The sequence below is a fragment of the Eulemur rufifrons genome, chromosome 8, assembly GCF_041146395.1.
Source record: "Eulemur rufifrons isolate Redbay chromosome 8, OSU_ERuf_1, whole genome shotgun sequence".
NCBI classification, from domain to species: domain Eukaryota; kingdom Metazoa; phylum Chordata; class Mammalia; order Primates; family Lemuridae; genus Eulemur; species Eulemur rufifrons.
Genome location: NC_090990.1, coordinates 30,889,178 through 30,908,727, shown reverse-complemented (window position 1 = coordinate 30,908,727; position 19,550 = coordinate 30,889,178). Strand labels below are relative to the sequence as shown.

General features: G+C 46.3%; 1 protein-coding gene and 1 pseudogene across 1 annotated transcript; both read right to left on the bottom strand.

Annotated features, from left to right (window-relative positions):
• Positions 1-4,721: 4,721 nt before the first annotated feature.
• On the bottom strand, positions 4,722-5,669 carry LOC138389448 (olfactory receptor 2A12-like). Its single transcript, XM_069477811.1, has one exon. It carries the CDS (start codon positions 5,667-5,669, stop codon positions 4,722-4,724), a length of 948 nt encoding a protein of 315 aa, XP_069333912.1.
• A 12,508-nt stretch (positions 5,670-18,177) lies between these two features.
• On the bottom strand, positions 18,178-19,125 carry LOC138389447 (olfactory receptor 2A12-like; annotated as a pseudogene).
• Positions 19,126-19,550: the final 425 nt, after the last annotated feature.

Here is a 19,550-nt window from a genome sequence, read left to right as displayed (position 1 = left end):
CAAACCAGCTCTGGCCCCTGGCTGTTCAGACAGCAGGACAAGCTCCCAGACGCACTGGCTCTCGACCTTCGGGGCAAAGGCTAAGGGCACTCATGGGCACCCCTGAAACCTTGGGAGACAAGGCTCTGACATGAGAAACAGCTTTGCACAGGGTGAGGGACTTGACCAAGATCACATGGCTGATACATGGATCCACCCAGACACACACTGAGTCCATAATTCCCCACATGGCTGTGTCTTCTCAGGCAGCTTCCATTTCCACGTCTCTAAAATGGGGAGGACTCTTATCCCACCCACAGTGCTATGACACAGATCTAGATGTGGCATTTTGGGGGACTTGAGCAAGGCCCTAACACTTCTCACACATGTCACTGACCCTCACGACATCTCCAGAGAGCTAGTCCAGGCAGGATGTATCTCCCCACTGTACGGACGAGGAAACTGAGGCCCAAGGAGATGCAGTGACTTCCTAGGTCAGAAGCAACCTAGGATCATAGACAGAAACTTGGACCAATCTCATTTTTTAAATTACAGAATTACTTAAAACTGTCAGGCATGGTCCTACCCACAGATTTCCCCAAGAAGTGAACTGTGACCAGGAAGATGTGAGGGACTTGGCCAAGGTCATGCAGCTAGAGTATGGTAGAGCCACCCCCAGAACCTGGGAACCAGTCTCCTGGGCCAGGGCTGAATCTGCAGTATCCCACATCTAAGTGTCTGAGTCTAAACAAATGGCTGCACCTGAGCTCTGAAATCCCTCCTGCTGGCCCCAGAGCTGGTCATGGTCACCAGAGGCTGGGGCCAGGACAGGGGACAGCACAAGGGAGAAGACCAGGGACTGGATGCTTAATTCTGAACCGGGTGGGCCCTCAGGCCTCAAGGAGCAGGCGGCAGGCCAGAGAAGCGGATTGCTAGGGGCGGATGCAGGCCAGGCCACCTGGGACCCCCTCATTGGTCCCAGGCTGAGGATGCCTCTAGGGGAGAACCTTGTGGAAATCAGCTCCCATTTGGGGAGATGAGTACCCCAGAAAACCGAGTTTGTGTCTATTGAGAGAAACTGACAGAACTTCAGGAGGTGGTGATGATACCTATGATTAAGATCATTATAATGGTCCTCTGAGACATTCTCATAGAACTTCGCAGTTTCCAAGGCACTTTCATGTGTGCTTTCTCGGGAGGTCTTCCCAGCACTCCTGTGAGGGAGGTGCTTTGATCCTCATTTCACAAATGATGATGGTGGTGACAAGGGTAACAATCATGACAGACGCTTACTGAGCACTTGTCATGGGCCAAGCCCGAGGGAGTCACTGATAATGTTTTTAGTCACTTCATTGCTCTCTGAGTCCAAAGAGGCCTTCACGGTCAACATGCCCAGCTGCCTAGTCTCACAGACATGCAAATTAGAGCACAGGGAAGGAAAGTGGCTCTGAACCAGGTGGGCTAGTGTGGGAGACTAGAACCTAGGTGTCCGCCCTCCTGGCCCTGGGCTCTTTCCATGGTCCACAGACTTCCTTTTCTGCTTTGTTCTCTGGGAAGGTGAAGAAAGAGCTGACCAGGCTGGACAAAGTGGCTCACATCTGGAGTCACAGCACTTTAGGAAGCCAAGGCTAGAGGATCACTGGAGCCCAGGAGTTAGAGGCTACGGTGAGCTATGATCATGCCACTGCTCTCCAGCCTGCATGACAGAGTGAGACCCCATCTCCCCATCTCCAAAAATAGAAGAAAAGAAAGAAAGAAAGAAAAAGAGAGAAATCTCACATTAATAAAATCAGTTTCAAACTGGGGACATTAAGACCAACCTTGCAGAAATATAATATATTTATTCAAAAACATTTTTAAAAGGATTGTAAAGGCCTATTAGAAACAATTATTAGCCAGCAAATTATATAACCTAGATGAAATGGACAAATTCCTAAAAACACACAAAACACCAACCTGACTCAAGAAGAAATACAAAATCTGAATAGACATGTAACAAGTAAAGTGAACGAATCAGTAATGAAAAATCTCCCAATAAATAAAAGTCTAGGATTACATAGTTTCACAAATGACTTGTACCAATCACTTTTAAAAAGGAATCAATACTAGTGTTTCTCAAACTCTTGCAAGAAAATAGAAGAGGACTGAACAATTCCTAATTCATCCCACGAGACCAGCATAACCCTGAAACCACAACCAGACATCTACAAAAAAAAAAAAAAAAGAAAGAAAGAAAGAAAAAGAAAACAATAGGCCAATATTTTTGGGGAACATAGATGAAAAAATCCTTAACAAAACACTAGCAAACCAAATCTGACATATGAAAAGGATTACATACGATGACCAAGTTGTATTTATCTCAGATATTCAAACATGGTTCATCAAACAAAACTCATTCCATGTAACAGACCACATTAATATAGTGAACTAAAAAAACATACAATCATCTCAACTGATGAAGAAAAAGCATCTGAAAAACTCCAACACACTTGAATGATAAAAATATTAACAAACTAGGAATAGATGAGAACTTGCCCAAACCAATAAGACATTTATTTGGTCGGGCACAATGGCTTACACCTGTAATCCCCAAACTTTGGGAGCCCAGGTGGGAGGATTGCTAGAGGCCAGTAGTTCGAGGCCAGCCTGGGCAACATAGAAAGACCCAATCTCTACAAAAATTAAGAAAAATTGGCCAGACATAGTGGTGTGCACCTGTGGTCCCAGATACTTGGGAGGCGGAGGCAGGAAGATCACTTGAGCCCAGGTGTTTGAGGTTGCAGTGAGCTATGATCCCAGTACCATACTCCAGCCTAGGTCACGGAGCAAGACCTTGTATCTCAAAAAAAAAAAAAAAAAGTTTTTATGAAGCACTCACAACTAATATCATACTCAACACCCGAAATTTCTCATATTCTGGAGGCTTAAATCTGAGATCAGGGAACCAGCAGGGTCATGTTCTGGTGAAGGCTCTCCTTGGAGGTCACAGACGGCTGCCTTCTTGCTGTTTGAGAAAAAGTTCTCTGGTGACTCTTTCTATAAGGACATGAATGCTTTTGGATTAGGGCCTCACCCTTATGCCCTCATTTAACCTGAATTACTTCTTTAGTCCAGATATAGTCAAGTTGGGGGTTAGGGTTTCAGCATATTAACTCTGGGAAGACACAATTAGGGGTCACAGAGCCTACATCACATTCTCTCTCTCCCTGACTCCAAGCTCTGCAGGCTTACAAAGATCAAGTTCACAGCGGTGGATGGAAATGGGGTCAGGCGTAACCTGGTCCTTCATGTCTGCTGCCCTCTCAGAGAACCTCACTCCCATGAAGTCATTGGTCCCCAGAGGTCACTGTAGCACCCCCTTGAGTTGGGGTATTATAATTTCACAACTAAATGTCTGCATATGGCTCCTTGGATTCCAGAGGGCCTGATCCTAGCGGGACCACAGTGGATACTCAGGAAACAGTGGAGCTGAACTGACTCATCCCTAAGACCTCTGGGCCACCAACAACACCTGGAAGAAAGCTGTGTGTCCATGCTGAGTCTGAGGCCCATGCTAGGATTGCTAGAAAGCCCAATATGTCGTCTCAGTCCCTAGAAAGAATAAGAGTCACTGCTAGGTGTGCTCCCCGCTATGGTTGACAGACAGCAGCAGCTCTCTTTCTGCTCTGGCTTCCTTATCCTGCGATGGGCCACAGAGGACAGTCACAGAATTATTGCGTTGGAGTTTTGTACACACCCGCTCCACCTGCTGTGAAAGAGAATTTTAGAGTCACAAGATGCTTTGGAGACCATTAAATTCAAGCTGTGAATTTTATAGATGAATAAAGTGAGAACAGAGAGAGGAGACAAATAGCCCAAAGTCGCATGCACTGTAGATAATCACAGTTGGGACTAGAACTCTGGTGTCTTGACATCAAGTCCTGTGTCCTTCCACAGCACACGCAGAGGACATCACCTGAGCCCCATACGCCATGTTGATTCCAGGCACCAAGTCAGGTCCATGGGCTGTATGGGATCCACATATCATTGCCTTAATTTCCAATGTTGGCAACAGATATTATTTACATGTAGTGCTTTGTTTACATCACTTTGGACCTCTGTGCTCCCATATACCAAGTCACTGAGAATTACCATGCTTCATGTTGGTTACATATATTCTAGTGGGTTCTGTGACACTATGGTAGATTACATTTATTCTCCTTACTTGATCCCTCCCAGTGGAGGAATTACACAGGCCTGCCTGTTGCCACGTGACTTGCATTACTTCTCTGTGGGAGAAAATACTTGCTGTCTCTTGGCCCTTGGCTTGACCATGTAGCTGGCTTTGGCCAACAGGATGTGAGCAGAGAGATCTGTGACACCTCTGAGAAGCTTTAGGAGTCATCTTGTGTTTTAGTTGTTGGTCCTTTCCTCTTTCATGAGAACCGCATGTTCCAGGCAACGACTCCTCCTTCAGGGAGTTTCTGAGACTGCACAAGGCCACAGCCAGCCTACAACTGACAGGGAACATGAGCAATAAATGAACTTTTTCTGTTGTGAGTTGCTGATATTATGGACTTGTCACTGTACCACAAGGTAGCAAGTTGATCAAGACAGCCATGTTGGTTTCACGTACATTTGTGTCACCAACAAAGTGGTGACACAAATGCACCTTGGTCCAAATGCACAACATAGGCTGCATACAGATGCTGTCCCCTTCTTCAACATTGGACATTGTACCCCAGGCCTCTTCTGGCTCCCATTCACCGGGCCACCCTACCATGACCCATCACCTTCAGAAACGCCTCCTTAATGTCCTTGTTCCTCAGACTGTAGACCACAGGGTTGAGCAGGGCAGTGAAGACATTGTAAAACAGTGAGATCAGCTTGTCTCGCTCAGGGGAATAGCTGGAGCTCGGCCTCATGTAGATATAAATGGCCGGACCATAGAAGAATGTGACCACAGTCAAGTGGGAGGCACAGGTGGAGAAAGCCTTGCAGCGGCCCCGAATGGACTTGATCTTGAGGATGGCCATGGCAATATGAACATAGGAGGCCAGAATGACACACAGTGGGGTGACAATCAAAAAGACACTGAAGACCAGGTCCACCGTCTCAATCAGGTGGGTGTCCTTGCAAGCCAAGCTCCGTACCGAGGGGCCTTCACAGAAGTAGTGGTTGACCACGTTTGGCCCACAATAGGGCAGCCTCATGGTGAGGAAGGTGTGGATCAAAGAGAAGAAGAAACCACAGGACAATGTCCCAGCTGCCAGCCGTGTGCACAGGCCCCAACTGAGGATGACAGTATAATGCAGTGGGTGGCAAATGGCCACGTATCGGTCATAAGCCATGACTACAAAGAAGGTGCACTCGGTCACGCCAAAGGCACCAAACACGTACATCTGCAGCCAGCAGCCAGCAAAGGTGATGGTCTGAGAGGGAGTGAGAAGGTGTACCAGCATCTGGGGCACGGTCGTGGTGACGTAGGCCATGTCGATGAGGGACAGGATACACAGGAAGAAGTACATGGGGGTGTGGAGATGTGTGTCCAGGCAGATCAAGATGACAATGAGCCCATTTCCCAGGACTGAGCTCAGGTAGAGGAGAAGGAAGGCAATGAAGAGAGTCCTGTTGGTCGTGGGGTCCCTGGAGAAGCCAAGCAGTATAAATTCAGAAACCCAGCTTTGGTTCTGCCCTGGAAGCATCCACATTGCGGGGCCTGTGGGAAAATCACACTTGAGTAAAGTTCTTCTAACGTGTAGTAGCCTGGCAAGAATGCCAGCTGTGCAAGCAGATGGGCTAGGATTTTCATTGTGCCCCCATTACTCATTTGCTGTGTTATCTTAAACAAGTTACTTGACCTCTCTCATCCTCAGTCTTCTCATCTTAAAATGTGGCTAAGAATACTCACCTGTCGGGATCCTTACGAGGAGCAGAAGCAATGTATGTGACGCATCTGATGCAATGCCTCAAAAACCAGTACGGGACACATAAAATGCTCCTGTGCAATCTCCCACTCTCACTCCCCACGCCTCGGTAGAAACCTGCTCACTCACAAGTCTAGCAACAATGGACTCACAAACATCAGCCCCAGCCCCCAAACCTCTCAGAGATGGAGTTTCCCTCCCCCTTAGAAAACATTTGTCTGGATGTGCTACCTGCCTCTCCTGGCACCCTGGAAGTAATGCTCCTTTGCCAGCCTGTGCACCGGGAGGCTTGGTTCCCACAGAGCAGTGGAGGGCACTTCCTGTGAGAGCAGCAGGAGGGGACTGCAGTTGCTGCCTTCACTTCTCCTTCCTCATTCAGCCTGCAGGGAGCGGGCTGGTGTGTGGAAGGGCAGCAGCACTCACTGCAGCTGAGCCCAGTGCGCCCACACCAGCCGCACACTCGGGCCACACTCTCCCCACCTGGCCGCTGCGTTCCTGGCAGCTCTAGTGGCTGCTTCCATGGCAGCTCTGGCCCTGCGCTCAGGCACCTGCTCCCACCTGGCAGCCCGTTTCCAGAGACCACCCTGGCCAGGCTCTCAGGCAGCAGTGTCCCCGCACAGTGGCAGCTTCAGTGAGGACTCCGGCCTGTGCCCAGTGGTGGGCTGTGCTCGCTGTGAGTCACGGCCTCCTTGGAAATGTCTGAGTCTCACACTAACTTCCACTAACTTCTTTTTCTTTTCTTTTTTTTTTCTCTTCTTTTTTTTTTTTGTTTTTTTTTTTGTTTGTTTATTTGTTTTACTTCCTACTTCTGCATCTCTTAAAATTCTTTTTCAACCTTTTGGTACTCACCTTTTACTAATTAACAATTTGTCCAGAAGTCCTGGCCTCAAGCGATTCTCCCACCTCCACCTGCCAAAGTGCTGAGATTACAGCTGTGAGCCTCTGTGCCTGGCCAATTAACAATATGTTAGGCTGAATTTTTCCTATGCAAATTTCTACTATGTTCTGTCTACTTACTGGATCCTGACTCATACAGATGCTAAATTTATGGAGAGTGAGTTCTATAAGTAACAGAATATCTACATAGTTTTAAGCTACCTGTCCACATAGTACTTATCAATTGACAAATAAATAATAGTAAATATACAGTAGAGAAACTGGACAACATCTTAACTTAGTGATCACAATTAATATCACCAATAAGGAATAAATAGACACAATATATCTCCAGATATGAAATACTAAGAAGAATGCACCATCTGTATTTCAGCCGAAAATCTAAAACCTGAATCTAATGATGAAGAAATATTAAAATAATACAAATTGAGGAATGGTGCATAAAATATCTAGTTCCTAATCTTAAAAAATATCAATCATAACAAACAAATAAACGGTGGGAAATTTCTAGCCTTAAATGTATATATTGTCATAGAGGAAGGGCTGAAAATTCATTAGCTAAACTTCCATCTCAGTAAGCCTAAAAAACAAAAAACACCTATAAATCAAACCCAAAAAGAGGTTAAAGGAAGTAAATAATAAAGACAACAACAGAAAACAATGAGATGGCAATTAAACTAGCAACAGAGAAAACTCACCAAATCTAAAAATTGATTCTTTGAAACAACTATTGACAATAAATTGATTACTTTTTGCAAGAGTGATAAAAGAAACAAATAGACAATATCAAGAATGAAAAAGAGAACATTACTGAAGGTCCTACAATCATTGAAAAGATAATTTAGATAATTAGAAACAACTTTATGCTGGTAAATTTGACAATTTAAATAAAATGAACAAATGTCTTAAAAAATACAAATTATGAAAACTGATACAAGAAGAAATAAAATTGAGAGGAGTCCAATATCTTTTCAAAAAAATAATCTATCATTTAAAACTGTTATGGGAAGAAAACTCCCAGATTGCTTAACTGGTAAATTCTTCCAATATTTAAGAAAGGAAAAATACCAACTCTTTCAAAGAATGAAAAAAGAGTGAAAACATTTCAATGCATTTTATAAGACCTGCATAAACTTGATACCAGAAAATAACAAGGACATTACAAGAAGGAAAACTTACAGACCAATCACTCTCATAGGCATTGTTGCAAAACTACTAAACAAGATATTAGCAATTGAATTCAGCAGCTTATAAAAGAGAGAGTATATCACAATCAGATAGGATTTGTTACGGCGATTTAAGGTTGGTTTAGCATCTGATAATCAATGTAATTCACCATATAGTAGAAGTCAGAGAGAAAAATTATATGACTATCTCAGTAGATGCAGAAAAAGTATTTGATAAAATTCAACTGTTATTCATGATTAGAAATTAACCTCCTTCTTTGAAGATGGATACTTTGAAAAAGGAAAAAGAAATAAACTTCTCAGTAAAGTAGGAATAGACAAGAAGTGTGTGATAAAAATTATTTCCAGTAAAAGAAGAAAGAAACAACCTATAGCAAAAGTCATACCAAATGGTGCAATATTGATAACTTACTCCCTAACAATGGGAATGAAACAAAAGGTTTCCTATTACCATTTCTATTAACCATTGTATTGGTGGTCCTAGCTAGTGAAATAAGGCAACAGAAAGAAATAAAAGTTCAAATGATTGGAAAGGAAGAAATAAAACTGTCATTATCTGCTAACTACATGATTGTGTAGGTAGACAGTACTAAAAAAAACAAAAGCAAACAAATTATTAAGCAAGTGGACACAAAAAAATGTATCATCACATTTAAATAATAAAATATGTAGAAATAAATCTAATAAAATGTGTAAAAAACATTATTTAGAGCAATTTAGGAATACCTAAGTAAATAGAAGGATATGCCATGTTCATGGGCTGAACAAGTATACATTATAAGGATGTTAAGTTGATTTATAGATTCATTGTAATCCTAGTCAAAGCCCCAGACGTTTTGTTTAATGTTTTTGCAGAAATTCACACCAGAGTTATAAAATTTATATAGAAATCTTGAAGAATCTTTTTTTTCTTTTTTTTTTTTTTTTTTGAGACAGAGCCTCGCTTTGTTGCCCGGGCTAGAGTGAGTGCCGTGGCGTCAGCCTAGCTCACAGCAACCTCAAACTCCTGGACTCAAGCAATCCTTCTGCCTCAGCCTCTCGAGTAGCTGGGACTACAGGCATGCGCCACCATGCCCGGCTAATTTTTTCTATATATATATTTTAGTTGGCCAGATAATTTCTTTCTTTTTTTTTAGTAGAGACAGGGTCTCGCTCTTGCTCAGGCTGGTCTCGAACTCCTGAGCTCAAACAATCCACCTGCCTCGGCCTCCCAGAGTGCTAGGATTACAGGCGTGAGTCACCGCGCCCGGCCTAAAGAATCTTGAAGAAAAAAACAATGTTGGAGGACTTAACAGATAGCAGACTTACTAGAAAACCAAAATAAGCGAGTGAGATTGGCACAAGAACAAACAAAGAGACCGATGGAATAGAATAAACCTCAGAGACACACCCATGCATATATAGTCACCTGATTTATAACACAGTTGATCCTACAATGCAATGGGGAAAAGGTGATCTTTTCAATAAATGTTGCAGGATCATGGGGATATTCAGACAGAAAAATAAATATTTTTCCTCCTACCTCAAATATTACACAAAAATAAATTTCAGATGTACTGTAGATTTAAATGGTAAATGTAAAACAATCAAATGTTTAGAATCAAACACAGAAAAATATCTTTATCCTCTCAAAGAAAGCAAAAAAAATTCCTTAAATAGAACACCAAAATTCTGACCATAGAGACAAACATGATAAACCAGAATGTCTTACAAAGAAGAACTCAGAAGATTTATGTCCAGAATAACTAGAGAACTCCTACAATATCAACAAGTAAACTGACTACCCAATAGAATGACAGGCAAGAGATTTAAAAGCACGGTTTTCAGAGAGGCTATCTAAATAACCATTCCTCAAGTGAAAAAGTCATCTCATAATTGCAAATGAAGACCACAGCCCAGCCCCACTACATGTCCACCAGAAAGACGAAAACAAATAACACCTGGTGTTAGCCAGAGCAACTAGAACTTTCTTACACTGTGGTGGGAATGTAAACTTGAACAATCTCTTTAGAAAATGTTTAGCAGCATCCTCTAAACATACATAGACCACATTACCCAGCAATTCTATTCCTACCTAGAGTCCTACATACAAACACATATGTATATATATATATGTTCAAGAAAACATGCATGAAAAATGTTCAAAACACTAGTCAAAATAGTCCATAACAGGGTACCCCCCAAGTGTCACTCAACAGTACAATGGATAAAAACATGGAGGTGTATTGAGGCAGAGGTTCCTTCGGTGGGGATAGAGGACAGAGGACAGGTCCAGCCATCCTGGGGGTTCACTTGCCCTCCGCCACCCCTTCCCCTGGCCAGTCCACCACCTATCCCTCCACACTCCACACGGGCATAGTGTCCACACAGGTGCTCCCAGTCTCCTGCGTGTCGCTACCTCTCTCACACCCTGGGGCCCTGGGCTCGTCCTCAGCATGGTGGTGCCACCACCCGGACCCCTCCTGCCCCCACACTCCATCGCATGTCCAGTCCTAAGCCCACATTAGGGCTCAGCTCATCCCGGCAGCCTCCCCTGACCTGCCCCGCCCCCTGCCACCCCCAAACTTCTGTTTCTCGCAGACACCTGTGCTCACTGGCAAGTTACAATCCTGGGAATCCGAGAGGGCTCTGGTATTGATTTTCAGATCCAAGAACTTGGAAAAACTTTCTCCCTCTCCTGTTAAATTGAGATAAAATATCTGTAACAATGTATGGACAGAAGGGGGGGTTTATAACTTTATTTTCAATGATATTAATAGCTAATATCTGATGAGCAGTGTCTGTTTGCCAGGCTCTGCTACACTAACTTTACCTCATCCACAAAACCATGAGTAAATCTTATGACTTCTACAGACGCAACACTAAGGCAGACAGCAAGCGGTTAGTTCCAGATGGGTGGGGGGACCCGGGACGGGAATGGAGGGAATCAGACTCCAGAGACCACTCTTAACCATGACCTAACAGGGTCTGAGGGAGAGGGGGTAGGAATGCGTGTTTTCCCACCTGCACATCCGTCTCAGCTGCCTGAGCTTTGGCAGGGAGACCACAGAGTCACACCCATGTTCAGTTCAGAGGTAGCGGTAAGGTCATCAGACCAGACAGGATGAGAGCCCTCTGAGGACAAAGGGCTCCAGTGGCGCCACAAACTATATCTCATCATACAGTTTCCTCCATCTGCTCCCACGCTGGGTTGTGGGAGGCCACGGGGGTGCGTTGGAAGACAGAGGGCTTCCATGCAGGACAGGTAGGAAATTATCACCATGCTAGAGCTCAGTAAATCTTTGTAAAGGCCGCTCTCTCCAAGTCGAACTTGATTTCCAGGGGATGGGGGACATCAGGTAGTCACACAAAGTCTTCTAAATCCTGCCCCCTCCCCCCACAGTCTCTGTCTTCATTTATGACGCCCCAGACCTGGAGAGCAGGGGGTGGGTCCCTGTGATTGCTGAACGCATCTCTGGGATGTGGAACACCCTTGTCCTTGCACGGACATGACACTCAGCGTCTGCTGGAGATCTGGGTGCTCAGGAAATTGTGTTATTCATTTCCCTGTTTCTAGTGTCTAGAACACGGCTTAACACAGAGGAGTTGTCAGTAAATATGTATAAATGAAGGAAGCAGGGAGGGACCAAGAAGGATGAAGGCATGAGAGGGGATTGAGAGGAGACGTGGTGAGGAAAGAACATTAGGAAATGAAGGGAAGGGGCTCCAGGGATGTCGGGGTGCAGGCACACAGGACTTAGGGACTGGGTGTCCCGGCTACTTTTGACCTCCAGCCCCCACAGGTGTCTGGGATCCCACCCACAGCCCCAAGACCAGCAGTTACCTTATCCTTCTCCGCATCTACAGAAACACGTCACTGAGAGGTTGTCACTTGCTCACAAGGGAAGGGACTAAACAGGAAGCCCCTCAGGAAACTGAGTCATATGAGCCAAGATTCCAGGCAGCCCAGACTCCAGAACAGCCCTGGGTTTCTGAGAGGACAGGGGCTGAATCCCCTGCCTTGTCTCCCTATGACTCTCTGCACCTGGCCGGGCCAGCCTGGGTCCTGAAGGCCTTGCCCGTCTGCCCCTGGGATGCAGAACAAGGGAGCCACAGCCATCCCAGACTCCTCCCAGTGGGCCAAGATGCGGAGGATTCTTGGTCCTGCCTCCACGCCACGCTTTCCTGCAAGACCTGGGGAAGGGGTATTCCTCTGCCTCCTGCCACCACCCTCCCTGTCCCCAGGGGGAATGCCAAGATGGAATTCCCCTGATGTTTTCAACAACAGCCCTACAAGCAAGAGGCCCTTGGGGAAAAGCAAAGGACCCCCTGAGGGAAGGGCAAGGCCCTATTTCTTGTTCCAGCCTTCTCAAGGGATACAAGCCTGGCGGGGAGGGGATGAGGATGCAGTCACCTTGCAGAAAGGTCAAGAACTGAGGTCCCCATTTGGGTTTCTCTCTTTCTTCCCAAACCCCTGTGCTCTGACGCGTCAGTTAGACCATGTTTGAGTCACACTTGAGCAAGTCATAATCCCCCTCCATTCTGCACCAGGACGGTACCTTGGGCAGGTTGCTCAGCCTCTCTGATGCTAACTGAGAGTTGACCATGGAGCACCCACGCTATACCAGGTCTTCAACTAGGTCCTGGCAAACAGCATCCAGAAGTGAGTAGTATCGTCCCCAGGCCACACACAAGGACGCTCAGGCCCAATGGACTGAGGGGACTTCTCCAAGGGCTTAGGCTTGTAAGTGCAGAACCAGAATTTGGATCCAGACCTATCAAGCTCTAGCGCCTGTTCTCTTACTTTGCCTCAGTTTTCTCCTCTCTAAAATGCTAATAATAACCTCTTCCCTTCGGGGGTTGCTGGGAGAACTAAATGAGCTCATGTGTTGAGAACCCTGGCAGGAGTCCTGGCCATGCCTTCCAGGACTCTGAGTCCCTGTTCCTGCCAACTATATAGAACGGGAGTGTTGGACTCTGAGGTACCTTCCAGTCAGCCAGAGGCCAACAGATCCGCTGGAATGTTTTCAGACGTATTGTGAGCTAGCTGTTAAACACAGCCATTATTAAAAGTTAATTCATATCAGTGTAATTAAATGAATTGCATTAAAAATGAAGGTGCTGAATACTGAAAACACGTCACATCCTATTTATTACATTTTACGGTTATCTATGTTCTAGGGCTCATTTCCATGCACGCTCTTTGCATGGTGGAAACACCATAGAATGTTCCACTACTGCCCACCTCTTCCCAGCCCGAGCTCAGTGAGCTCACATGGGTGTATTTACACCACAGAAATCAGCAAAATGTACAAATCAGAGGGCTGATGGCTAAACACTGATGGCACACGACTGCTCCTGTCCTGAGTCCTGAGAATCTGGGCCTCTAAGGACAATCGAATGGGGAGGCCCCGGCTCCGCTGCTCCCAGGAATTGGCGCAGCCTCAGTGAGCAACTCCCAGGCAGGACAGGCCCAGCCCATGGGCTCAGTCCTCAGCCCAGAGCCCCCTGCCTGGCCCCCACCATGTCCTCCCCTTTCCTCTGGGCCTTTGCAGCCTCCTCCCACACTCGGCAGGGCAGGCCTGGCTGAGGGCTCCTGATGCGGAACACGCAGCTGACCAGCTCTGGCCCCTGGCTGTTCAGACAGCAGGACAAGCTCCCAGACCCACTGGCTCTCGACCTTCGGGGCAAAGGCTAAGGGCGCTCAGGGGCACCCCTGAAACCTTGGGAGGCTTGGCTCTAACATGAGAAACAGCATTGCAAAGGGTGAAGGACTTGCCCAAGGTCACATGGCTGATACATGGATCCACCCAGACACACACTGAGTCCATAATTCCCCACATGGCTGTGTCTTCTCAGGCAGCTTCCATTTCCACGTCTCTAAAATGGGGAGGACTCTTATCCCTCCCACAGTGCTATGACACAGATCTAGATGTGGCATTTTGGGGGACTTGAGCAAGGCCCTAACACTTCTCACACACGTCACTGACCCTCACGACATCTCCAGAGAGCTAGTCCAGGCAGGATGTATCTCTCCACTGTATGGATGGGAAAACTGAGGCCCAAGAAGATGCAGTGACTTCCTAGGTCAGAAGCAACCTAGGATCATAGACAGAAACTTGGACCAACCTCATTTTTTAAATTACAGAATTACTTAAAACTGTCAGGCATGGTCCTACCCACAGATTTCCCCAAGAAGTGAACTGTGACCAGGAAGATGTGAGGGACTTGGCCAAGGTCATGTAGCTAGAGTATGGTAGAGCCGCCCCCAGAACCTGGGAACCGGTCTCCTGGGCCAGGGCTGAATCTGCAGTGTCCCACACCTAAGTGCCTGAGTCTAAACGAATGGCTGCACCTGAGCTCTGAAATCCCTCCTGCTGGCCCCGGAGCTGGTCATGGTCACCAGTGCAGCTGGGGCCACTGCAGGGGACGGCACAAGGGAGAAGACCAGGGACTGGATGCTTAATTCTGAACCGAGTGGGCCCTCAGGCCTCAAGGAGCAGGCGGCAGGCCAGAGAAGCAGATTGCTAGGGTTGGATGCAGGCCAGGCCACCTGGGACCCCCTAATTGGCCCCAGGCTGAGGATGCCTCTGGGGAGGAATCTTGTGGGAATCAGCTCCCAGTTGGGGAGATGGGTACCCCAGAAAGTTTTCTGGGTTTGTGCATAGGGAGAGAAACTGATGGAACATCCGGACATGATGATGATACCTGTGATTAAGATCATTTTAATGGTCTTCTGGGACATCCTTATACAACTTTAAGTTTCCAAGACACTTTCACATGTGCTTTCTCAGGAGGTCCTCCCAGCACTCCTGTGAGGGAGGTGTCATGGTCCCCACTTCACAAATGATGGGGGTGGTAACAACGGTAACAGTGATGACAGATGCTTACTGAGCACTTGTCATGGGCCAAGCCCTAGGGAGTCACTGATACAGTTTTTAGTGACTTCACTGCTCTCTGAGTCCAAAGAGGCCTTCACGGTCAACATGCCCAGGTTCCTAGTCTCACAGACATGCAAATTAAAGCACAGGGAAGGAAAGTGGCTCTGAACCAGGTGGGCTAGTGTGGGAGACTAGAACCTAGGTGTCTTGCCTCCCGGCCCTGGGCTCTTTCCATGGTCCACAAGCTCCCTTTTCTGCTTTGTTCTCAGGGAGGGTGAAGAAAGAGCTGACCAGGCTGGACAAGGTGGCTCACAGCTACAGTCACAGCACTTGAGGAGGCCAAGGCTAGAGGATCACTGGAGCCCAGGAGTTCATGGCTATGGTGAGATATGATCATGCCACTGCTCTCCAACCTGCGTGACAGAGTGAGACCCCATCTCCCCATCTCCAAAAATAAAAGGAAAGAAAGAAAGAAAGAAAAAGAGAGAAATCTCAAATTAATAAAATCAGTTTGAAACTGGGGACATTAGGACCAACCTTGCAGAAATATATTTATTCAAAAATATTTTTAAAAAGATTGTAAAGGACTACTAGAAACAATTATATGGCGCCAAATTATATAACCTAGATGAAATGGACAAATTCCTAAGAACACACAAAACACCAACCTGACTCAAGAAGAAATACAAAATCTGAATAGACATGTAACAAGTAAAGTGATTCAATCAGTAATGAAAAATCTCCCAACACGTAAAAATCTAGGATTACATAGTTTCACAGAGGAATTGTACCAATCATTGTAATAAAGGAATCAATACTACAGTTTCTCAAACTCTTGCAAGGAACTAGAAGAGGATGGAACAATTCCTAATTCATCCCAGGAGACCAGCACAACCCTGAAACCACAGCCAGACATCTTCATCGGAAAAAAAAAAGAAAGAAAAAGAAAACAATAAGCCAATATTTTTTTGTGAACGTAGATGAAAAAATCATCAACAAAATACTAGCAAACCAAATCTGGCATATAAAAAGGGTTACATACCATGACCAAGTCATATTTATCTCAGATATTCAAAGATGGTTCATCAAACAAAAAGCAATCTATGTAATACACCACATTAATAGAGTGAAGGAAAAAACATATGATCATCGCAACTGATACAGAAAAAGAATCTGAAAAACTCCAACACACTGGAATAATAAAAACATTAACAAACTAGGAATAGATGAGAACTTCCTCAACCCAATTAGACATTTATGTGGTTGGGCACGGTGGCTCACACCTGTATTCCCAAATTCAGAGGCCAAGGTGGGAGGATTTCTTGAGGCCAGGAGTATGAGGACAGCCTGGGCCACATAGAAAGACCCCATATGTACAAAAAATAAGAAAAAATAGCCAGGCATAGTGGTGTTCACCTGTAGTCCCAGCTACTTAAGAGGCAGAGGCTGAGCCCAGGTGTTTGAGGTGCAGTGAGCTATGATCCCACTAATATACTGCAGTCTGGTTGATGGAGCAAGACATTGTATCTCAAAAAAAAAAAAAGGTTTTATGAAAAAGTCACAGCTAATATCATACTCAACACCAGAAATTTCTCACACACGGCTGCCTTCTTGCTGTTTGAGAAAAAGTTCTCTGGTGTCTCTTTTTATAAGGACACGAATTCTTTTGGATTAGGGTCCCACCCTTATGACCTCATTTAATGTGAATTACTTTTTTTAGTCAAGATATAGTCAAGTTGGGCGTTAGGGTTTCAGCATATTAAATCTGGGGAGACACAATTAGGGGTCACACAGCCTACATGACATTCTCTCTCCCCCTGACTTCAAGCTCTGGAGGCTTACAAAGTTCAGGTTCACTGCGGTGGATGGAAATGGGGTCAGGCGTAACCTGGTCGTTCATGTCTGCTGCCCTCTCAGAGACCTCACTCCAATGAAGTCATTGGTCCCCACAGGTCACTGTAGCACCCCCTTGAGTTGGGATATTATAATTTGACGACTGTAAATCTCTCCATATGTCTCTCTTGGATTCCAGAGGGCCTGATCCTAGCGGGACCACAGCGGATACTCAGGAAATAGTGGAGCTGAATTGACTCATCCCTAAGACCTCTGGGCCACCAACGAGGCCTGGAAGAAAGCTGTGTGTCCATGCTGAGTCTGAGGCCCATGCTAGGATTGCTAGAAAGCCCCATATGTCGTCTCAGTCCCTAGAAAGAATAAGAGTCACTGCTAGGTGTGCTCTCCGCTATGGTTGACAGACAGCAGCAGCTCTCATTCTGCTCTGGATTCCTTATCCTGCGATGGGCCTCAGAGGACAGTCACAGATTCATTGCGTTGGAGTTTTGTACACACCCGCTCCACCTGCTGTGAAAGAGAATTTTAGAGTCACAAGAGGCTTTGGAGACCATTAAATTCAAGGTGTGAATTTTATAGATGAATAAAGTGAGATCCAGAGAGAGGAGACTAATTGCCCAAAATCATACACACACAGCAGGTAATCACGGTTGGGACTACAGCCCAGGTCACTTGACATCAAGTCCTGTGTCCTTCCACAGCACACGCAGAGGACAGCACCTGAACGCCATGTGCCATGTTGATTCCAGGCACCAAGTCAGGTCCATGGGCTGTATGGGTTCCACAAACCTTTGGCTTAAATTCCAATGTTGGCAACAGGCAGTATTTACATGTAGTGCCTTTTTATGTCACCTTGGACCTCTGCTGTGCCCGTATACCAGGTCACTTAGAATTACCATTCTTCATATTGGTTACATGTATTCTACTGGGTTCTGTGACACTATGGTAGATTACATTTATTCTCCTTACTTGATCCCTCCCCGTAGAGGAATTACACAGGCCTGCCTGTTGCCACATGACTTGCATTACTTCTCCGTCGGAGAAAATACGTCCTGTCTCTTGGCCCTTGGCTTGACCATGTAGCTTGCTTTGGCCAACAGGATGTGAGCAGAGAGATCTGTGTCACCTCTGAGAAGCTTTAGGAGTCATCTTGTGTTTTAGTTGTTGGTCCTTTCCTCTGTCATGAGAACCGCATGTTCCAGGCAACGACTCCTCCCTCAGGGTGTTTCGGAGACTGCACAAGGCCACAGCCAGCCTACAACTGACAGGGAACATGAGCAATAAGTGAACTTTTGCTGTTGTGACTTGCTGATATTATGGACTTGTCACTGTACCACAAGGTAGCAAGTTGATCAAGACAGCCATGTTGGTTTGGCATACATTTGTGTCACCGACCAAGTACCACCTTGGTCCAAATGCACAATGTAGGCTGCATACAAATGCTGTCCCCTTCTTCAACATTGGACATTGTACCCCACGCCTCTTCTGGCTCCCAGTTCACCAGGCCACCCTACTATGACCCATCACCTTCAGAAATGCCTCCTTAATGTCCTTGTTCCTCAGACTGTAGACCACAGGGTTGAGCAGGGCAGTGAAGACATTGTAAAACAGTGAGATCAGCTTGTCTCACTCAGGGGAATAGCTGGAGCTCGGCCTCATGTAGATGTAAATGGCTGGAGCATAGAAGAATGTGACCACGGTCAGGTGGGAGGCACAGGTGGAGAAAGCCTTGCAGCGGCCCCGAATGGACTTGATCTTGAGGATGGCCAGGGCAATATGAACATAGGAGGCCAGAATGACACACAGTGGGGTGACAATCAAAAAGACACTGAAGACCAGGACCACTATCTCAATCAGGTGGGTGTCCATGCAAGCTAAGCTCCGTACCGAGGGGCTTTCACAGAAGTAGTGGTTGACCACGTTTGGCCCACAATAGGGCAGCCTCATGGTGAGGAAGGTGTGGATCAGAGAGAAGAAGAAACCACAGGCCAATGTCCCAGCTGCCAGCCGTGTGCACAGGCCCCAACTGAGGATGACAGTATAACGCAGTGGGTGGCAAATGGCCACGTATCGGTCATAAGCCATGACTACAAAGAAGGTGCACTCGGTAATGCCCAGGGCACAAAACATGTACATCTGCAGCCAGCAGCCAGCAAAGGTGATGGTCTGAGAGGGAGTGAGAAGGTGTACCAGCATCTGGGGCACGGTCGTGGTGACATAGGCCATGTCGATCAGGGACAGGATACACAGGAAGAAGTACATGGGGGTGTGGAGATGTGTGTCCAGGCGGATCAAGATGACAATGAGCACGTTGCCGAGTACTGAGCTCATGTAGAGGAGAAGGAAGGCAATGAAGAGAGTCCTGTTGGTCGTGGGGTCCCTGGAGAAGCCAAGCAGTATAAATTCAGAAACCCAGCTTTGGTTCTGCCCTGGAGGCATCCACATGGTGGGGCCTGTGGGAAAATCACACTTGAGTAAAGTTCTTCTAAACTGTAGTAGCCCGGCAAGAATGCCAGCTGTGCAAGCAGACAGGCAGGGATTTTCACTGTGGCCCCATTACTCATTTGCTGTGTTATCTTAAACAAGTTACTTGACTTCTCTCATCCTCAGTCTTGTCATCTGTAAAATGTGGCTAAGAATACTCACCTCTCGGGATCCTTACGAGGAGCAGAAGCAATGTATGTGACGCATCTGATGCAATGCCTCAAAAACCAGTACAGGACACATCAAATGCTCCTGTGCAATCTCCCACTCTCACTCCCCACGCCTCGGTAGAAACCTGCTCACTCACAAGTCTAGCAACAATGGATTCACAAACATCAACCCCAGCCCCCAAACCTCTCAGAGATGGAGTTTCCCTCCCCCTTAGA

What these genes read in the sequence shown, in the direction of transcription:
- LOC138389448 (XM_069477811.1), bottom strand. Translation starts at nt 5,669, where the DNA reads ATGTGGATGCTTCCAGGGCAGAACCAAAGCTGGGTTTCTGAATTTATA.